This window comes from Mesitornis unicolor, unplaced genomic scaffold (genome assembly GCF_000695765.1).
Source record: "Mesitornis unicolor isolate BGI_N332 unplaced genomic scaffold, ASM69576v1 scaffold14394, whole genome shotgun sequence".
NCBI lineage: Eukaryota > Metazoa > Chordata > Aves > Mesitornithiformes > Mesitornithidae > Mesitornis > Mesitornis unicolor.
In genome coordinates, this window is record NW_010178172.1 from 78,093 (window position 1) to 85,898 (window position 7,806).

General features: G+C 43.4%; 1 protein-coding gene across 1 annotated transcript; it reads right to left on the bottom strand.

Annotated features, from left to right (window-relative positions):
* Positions 1 to 481: 481 nt before the first annotated feature.
* LOC104538969 (achaete-scute homolog 4-like) lies at positions 482 to 1,048 on the bottom strand. Its single transcript, XM_010182363.1, has one exon. It carries the CDS (start codon positions 1,046 to 1,048, stop codon positions 482 to 484), a length of 567 nt encoding a protein of 188 aa, XP_010180665.1.
* Between the last annotated feature and the right edge of the window lie 6,758 nt (positions 1,049 to 7,806).

Below are 7,806 nucleotides of genomic sequence, written 5' to 3' on the forward strand. Positions count from 1 at the left end.
CTACATCTTAACTTTCCCAACCCAATTGTTTGCAACCCAGTGCATCTCAGGTTAGCAGTCAGGAAAAACAGGCAATAAAACTTACAGGAGGTAGCAGGAGAAAGGGGATGGGAATCTCCTGAAATGGATTTATCTGGTTTTGCTGTCTGATTGAGTGAAAGACAAAGGAAAAGAGACAAACAGAATAAAAGCTGAATGAAATGTCGAATGCAAACACTGCTTCAGTTTTAACAATCCAAAGGAAGTTTAGTATCATAGCTGAAGCAACCTAAGCCATATCTGTCTGCTTACAAATCATCTTTAGGTTTTGTATAGACAACACTTAAAGTCCTTTGACAGATTGAAAATACCTTTTTTTTTTTCTCTAGCTGTTTTTCCTTTTCCTGGTATTCATTTTCATCTGTAGAAAAACCCCAGGCTTTCAGATTTGGTTTTCAGCTGAACTGCAAGCTGTCTGTCTCCAGAGAGGCCATTCCGTTTCCTAGCTGCCCGTCTCCTCAAATTCACTGTAGGGGGATGAAGCGGAGGAGGTTTTGGACTCTCCATCACTGTTGCAGTCCCGCAGGGGACCAGGACTGGGAGCTTCTGGGAGTGCCTTGGCAGAGAGTGTATCCTTACCGTGAGGCTCTAAGGGATGGCAGTCCAGCAAGCTCTGCAGGTGTTTGATGTAGCTTATTGCCGCTCGCAAAGTCTCCACTTTGCTGAGGCGCTTCTCAGCGAACTCCTTGGGCAGGTGCTCTCTCAGGCGTGTGTAGCCCTCGTTCACACAGCGCACCCGCTGCCTTTCCCTCTCGTTCCTCTTTCGAATGAAGGCAGGCTCAAAGGAGTAGTCATAGACGCCCACGTAGCCAGGGAATGGGACGTACGAGATGTGAGCTGCGTGCCCACCATAGGCTTGCTGCCAGTATGATGGGTCCAGATGGAAGGGAACCCCAAAGGGCTCTCTCAGGGGGACTCCGTGGGGATGCGCATGGCTGTTAGCCCGGGACGCAGCTCCTGGAAATGCAATCCTGTTCAATAGTCTATCATCGTCTTTATTGCTGTCCATGCTGCTTTTTTTTTTTCTCACTGGAGAAATGTCAGTTCCTGAGTTTGGCTTCCAAATCTTGTATCAGTCCAAGCAAGGAGGAAACATTTGTATGGGTACTCTGACCCACAGGCTGCAGATTTCTCCTGCGGTGGAAAACTCAGATCTCAAAGCACTGCAAACGACTCATGAGGTCCACTCTGCACCTGGAAATCAGCTCTAAGCCTTGTTGCTTTTCAAGATGTAGAATGTCAGCTAATTTACAGACAGGTTTTGAGGACCATCATTCCACACTTTAAACCCTTATTTTCCTCTGAGCTTCATATTTCAAAAGATAATAAGAGGGTTCCTGTGTATTCCTTTTCTCTCCGCTTGAAATTATGACCATAAGAGTTAATGCCAAACATAAATAATCTTCCAGGCTCTAAACACTTCTCATGTATTGTAATCCACGATATCGTTTGATATAATTGTCTCCAAAAGTTGGGTAATTTGCAGAGTTTACAGGGATCTTCAAAGTTTTGGCAGAACTCCTCCCTTTCAGGAACCGAGGATCTTCTGTCATCTGAAAACTACCCAAAGGCTTTTCACAGTGAAATCCAAAAGATGACTGTAAGCTTTGTTGTTTCGGCTGCTCTGGTCTAACTGAAACAGCTCACAAGCGCTTTGCAAAACTTATACAGCATGTCTCTAGCTTTCTGGGGAAGCTGAGAAATCTTCAAAGGGAAGAGTGCTCTCTTGTGGTTGCAAGTCATGTCAGATCAAGAATGCATACGTGCAAGCATCAGAGGAAAACTGCTTCCTTCGCCCAAAGAGAGGCTTTTTTCAAGACGTGTGAGTTTCACAAATTGAACCTGAGCATTTTCAAAAAATCTTCAACGTTTTGCATGTTTCTGCTCATTGCAGGAATGTCCTGGTCATCGGTGTGAGCATCTGCCTCAGATAAACAAATACAAAGGTGATGCCCTGATTGCCTCCTCTTACAAGATGTTTACATAGATATTGGCTTACCTGTTGGACCATACACGCTACTTTAATTGAGGAGCCGAGAATCCCTTTTGACTGTGCCAGATCTGTTCTGCATCCTCCAGTTTGCCTGCAGCTTGCCAAGGAGAAGAGGTGGACAACAGACACAGACTTTTGGCAGTATAAGGGCATAACATCCTCATCCATGCCTTTCCTCTGAAATATCCTGTTGTGTTAGGATCATCTTCTGCAGCAACTGGAGGGTCTTTGACTTTTCCCACACTGTTGTTCAAGAGCTCCATGGTCATATTTTTTTTCAGAAAGCACATCTTCACAGTTAACTGAATTTCCTTTTTTTGCCACCAACAGTTTGGGTAGTTGACCTTCTGGTCTGGGAGAGCTGTGGGAAGGGACGGACATGAAAAGGTACAGGCAATGCAGGCTCTATTAAAACTGTTCTTTTGCTCAGAGTGAAAGTTTCCGCCCTGTTCAGGCTTTCATGCCAAACTGCCTCAGCAGCGTGAGTAACTGAAACAACATCCTCCACTCCGAGAAACCCATCTATGTCTCTGCTGAGTCAGAAACCAGCAGCAATGATGTCAGTGTGATTTTCAAGTCAGCCTTTGTAGCTTTGCTGGCCTATTCTGCAGCTTCAAAAAACAAATGTAATCTTCAAAGTACAATGAACGTACAGGCAGGGACCATTCCAGACAGACATGAGTGGAAACAACCCTGGACTCTGATTTATGCCAGGAGCAGGATCAGCACTCAAAAGCCAGGGCCACTCTCCATATACTTTCACCTCTTTCACTAACATTACCCAGCAAGAGCTGATGTTTGAAGCTGAAGGTCTTGCAGCATTACCTAAGAGTTAGCTAATGCATTTCATGCGGGGCTGAGATCTTTTCCAGTCACAACTAAATGTCTTTCTAAAGTATGTGCCATAGCTCAGATGGAAGGTATGGGTGTGAGGCAAGAATTACTGGGGAACATCCTAGGTAAGTACTACCTTGTTTCAGATCAAATAATCAAGGGAGCCTATCTGCCTTTTAAAACACCTTTGGCAACAGTTGAACAGTATGGGTTTTTCAGTATAATTTGCACTACAAATTCTGTTGTCCAGTAGAAATGTTTTCAGAAATTAATGCTTTAATGAAAATAGCTCATTCACTGTAGCACTAAGGTAGGCCAGGACTTAACACTTTCTTAAAGAGGGTGTTGGCCTCTAAGCAAATACCTGAAGTAGAAAAAGAGCATTTGATTTGTGTCATCGTTAGATGTAAAATGCTGCTCTCTGGCAGTATTCCTGTAAGGAAAGGGAAACTTGCCTCTCGGGGATGGGGGGTGTCTCAGGTGCCAGAGTGTTTCACAGCTCTCCATGACCTTGCCAGAGTCTAGCCATGTTCAAAAGGCAGGGTTGTGTTTCAGCTCTGTCATGCAAATGTACTATTCCCTGCCTGCCAGACCTCTTGTCTATGTTTACTGTAAATGCAGGTCACCGGCAATTCCCAGAATGTCAGAACTGCACCTATGCTAAACAGACATCTGCTCTTCCTACAGAAAAGTCCACGTTGTTAATCCTTTGGAGAAATACATGAGGAAAAATACCAGGTAAATTTTATTTTTTAATTTGAATGATTGAAGATGATCTTGTATCAAATGGGCTCTGCTTTTGCTTATGTGCAAGAGAAATAAGAAAATACGCCACAGACTTTTGTTGAACGTCGTATCTTGTTGGCAATCCGATGTCACTTGCTGGGAAAGGGACTTGCCCCTAGACAGGGATCCAGCACAAGGCCAATGCACCTTATGTCCCACTGAAGGTCCTTGTTGATAGCACAGGCAGGACTAAAGCAATCTATTCTTCCTATATTGACCTCTGCACAAAGCAGGGGTTTCTCAACGTGTCTGTACACGCAGACTTGGTGAAAGTAGCAGGACTGGCCCACCAAAGGGAAAGGCTAATACACATTCTTTTTAAGAGTAGGTTTAGACTACATGGATAATGTTCTTCTTCTATGACAAGCCTTTGATCTTCTTTCTTACGCTGTATCTCCAATTAACTCCTCTTCACACCTTTGCCTAGATGATGCTTTGACTCCAGAATGCAATATCCTCCATGCTGATACAAAGCAGATGGTCTGGTTTGCTTTCGAGGTGGTACAAATCAGGTGTTATTCACTGCTCTACAATGGCAGCAGTTGTAGTGTTTCTATTTCTATATGTTTGTCTTGAGTTTGGTTTTGGGTTTTTTTCCGAGTTTTGGGTTGGTTTGATTTTTTTTAAATACAAAGTTCAAATGGGGACACATGTATTCCTTATATACTCCATTGCCTGTGGCATTTGAACAGGTACCCTTCCTTCTTTCTTTACTTTTACTTCACTATATGCACTTACCCAGCCAAAACAAATAGAAAATATTTCCGACATACCTAAAAATAAAACATTGAGGCATCTTCCTTCCAACTTAGTTGTAGTTTTAATTGCATATATCCTAACACAATATCTACAAAAATGCAATCTTTGTACAAAAGAACTATCAACTCGTTCACACTCCCACAAGAATCATGAATAACACCACTGACATTGCAACACGACTGCTTTGAATTACTTTGAATTACTCAGAGCAACAGATTCTCCTTGACATCTTGTCCTTCTGTGTCTGAAGAGAAAGTCATCAGTGGAAATACTGTATAGAAACACAAGAGTCAGATGAACACATGTAAGTCCACTTATTTCCCAACAGATGGTCTCAACTGTTCTATCTGTGAACACACTACTGAGAAGGAAGAAGAAGAAAATACATCAAGAGTTTAAAGAGAAATGCTCACAACATTGTGCATTTGTTATATTTTACTGTGCTGTAATTATAATAAATTCTAGTATTTATTATACTGTAGTATATTTATTATACATGTCATAGTTTGGGCTGCTGCAACTTATCAACAGATACGAAACTGTGAAATTAGCAGTTTCTCATATTAACTGCATACCACAGAATTACAGTAATAACTGCAATTTAGACTGAGATCTAGGACTACAAGATTGAATAGTTTTGTGCTTCTCTAATCCTGTTTTATCCTTAAGCATGGGCCATCTGTTTCCAGCTCTATAGCTAGAAGTGAGAGCTGCACCTAAACCACCCAAGATTCCAGATTAGCCTAGTAAATAGGATAATCCAAAATAATTTCCAAATTTCCCCTGCATAACAATGTATTTCTTGTAAAGTCTAGAAAGATAAAAGACTACTGAATCATTTCAGCCACAGAGGAGAAATGGGAGTCTGACAGATTTGGACTAACCTAGGAGGAGCAGTTGGCATGCTGAGTGGTAGAGACTTCATCCATAGGGAAGAACAGGTAAAGAGAACTGTCATGAAACTCACCAAGGAGAAGTGCAAAGTGAGTGCATTCCCATTCACCAGTGCTCCCTGGAAACAAATTGAAGAGCAAATTTTGTGCAAAGGACTCGAATGGGTGATGGGTGCCAAATTAAAAATGAATCAACGGGGAGTTGATACTGGGACTCTTACCAAAATACAAGTGGTACATGAGAAGCCAATAAAAGGTGGAGGGAAATGTCAACTTTTGATGTTACAATGGCCAGCTTCAACCACTGCTTTTTGAGTAATCTTTGTTCAGTATAATCCTGCTTGCTCTGAGAAAGAACCCGAGGGCAGGTTTGCAATAGCAGAAGGGAACTGATCGTATTGCGATGTGGGCATGGTCCAGCAGGGACTTCTGCTTATGCTACAGAGAAGGAGCGAAGCTTCGTGCTTACTGCACCTCCTTACCCTGTGGTTTCACGGGTCTCCCTTATCTTTCAGAATGTCACCAGGATCTGAAGATGACTTGAAAAATAGCTCTGCAATTTGTTCCTCACACAGCAAGTACTGCCATAAATGTCAATAAACTAAGCTTTCAGGGGACATAGTGCAGTTGTCTTATCAAAACACTTCGCATAGAGTAAAAGTGTTTGGTATATAAAAAAACATCTTCCCTTGTGGAAGAAACAGTTCTCAAATGTGTTTTATCACAATACCTTGGGCGTGCAGAGTACACCTCTGTAGACACAGATTAATTTCTCATTCAGTGACACTTCATGTTATCACTGGCTTCCTTTGATACTTGTGCTTTAAACTGGTAGTTAAGATATCACTTGTTCAAGGGAGTAAAGTGACTACAAAAAAAGCTGGAATCTCGGAGGACTCATGTTTGACAGTAGGAAAAAACACTCTTATCTGCGTATGACTGCATCCAATCTAGCTCATAGGCTCAAAGTATTACTTTCAGCTCAGATAGTTGAAATAGCGCGAGGATTTCAGCACCAGGGCAGTTCTGCGGTAGAATTACGCTATCTTAATTGGCATTAAGACAAGCTGAGGGCTTGGGATAACCTGGCATTTCAGAGCAGAAGTGAGATGTACTGAGCATAACCGCGAAGTTGTAAGGATGACAACTGAAAGTGGAAGGTCTCCCTCCAGTCATCTCCTATGTATTAGGGAATGCAATGTGAAGAGAGAGACTTTTGGGCTTGTAATCGTTCGCTGGAGTTTCTAAGAAAGATGTGAAGTATTAGCACCAACCACGTGAATATGTGGCACTACGCACATGAAAATGAAGCACAGATAAATCCCCTATCACAAGCTTAGCAGTCCCTAAAAACCTGAGGACTTGACGAGTTCTTTCTTGACTTGATAAAATAATGTTTGTGGGCCAATTCATGCACACTCAGTCATGGTTAGAGTAAGGATTATCTGGTTTACTGGAGAACAGGAGAGGTTGTGGGTTATGTCATAAACTAAACGAGGTCCTTCTTTTGGTCATGAATGAGAGAGACCCGGATATGCTTTGCCTAAATGCAGTCCTCTAGAAGTCATAAATTTAGACTAAACTAATTACGCAGGTCCCAGTTACAGGCCATAGACAGAAAGGCAGCTCCAAAGGGAATTCTTCTGACACATCTCAGGCACCTACCTCAAGATGGGATGAAGCACTCTCTGCTGCAGCCTATTTCTGTCTTTCAGCTACAGAGAGATCTTGAAGAACTAGCATATACAACCTTCTGACAGCTAAAGCCAGATGAGGAGAGCATGTTTCTGCCCCTAGAAGAACCGATGGGTCTGTACTGAACTGGAAGGACCCTTCCAGATCCTACATTCTGGCTCTTTAGATCAAAAGGTAGTGGGCAGAAAAATACCCTAACTTTCCTCCTGTGCAGACATCCTATTGAGGGATGTCTCATTTAATGAGGCACCGTTGAACTGTCAGGCACGATCAAATTACAGAAGCACATTACGGTGTTTCAGGAAACAGCGGTTCACCCCGGCACTTAAGGAACTTGTGGATTGATTTGAGACCCACACGGCACAGGCAAAGGCGAGCTACAAAACTACTTGTGCACATTGGGAGATTCCTTTGCAATGGAGCCTTAGCTGGAATTGCACATCTGAGCCATAAATCATAGATAATTGAACAGCAGCTGAAGGTAGCTGGGGAAGCACGGGCCGATGGTACTGGAGGCCATGAAATGCAACCCTCTCATGATAGCAGATAGGAGGGTGTGATGAGAATGCAGTGCAGTGGCTGGGACAACTGCGTGAACTAACGGGGTGACTGTCGCGCCCTTCTGAAAGAAAAGCCACGTGTAACCAGTGGCTGAGCGGCAAGGGCTGCGGGCCAGCCGACCAAGCCGGGGACGACACCTCACGACCTGAGAGTGCCAACCGGGACGCTCCTCTGAAAGGGGAGAACCGCCGCGTACCCCGGTGGCTCCCAGGTCCGTTCTCCTGCCCCAGCAGCGCGCACAGCACT

Bases quoted from the DNA above. Each gene is read 5' to 3' on its own strand.
- LOC104538969 (XM_010182363.1), bottom strand. From the start codon at position 1,048: ATGGACAGCAATAAAGACGATGATAGACTATTGAACAGGATTGCATTT.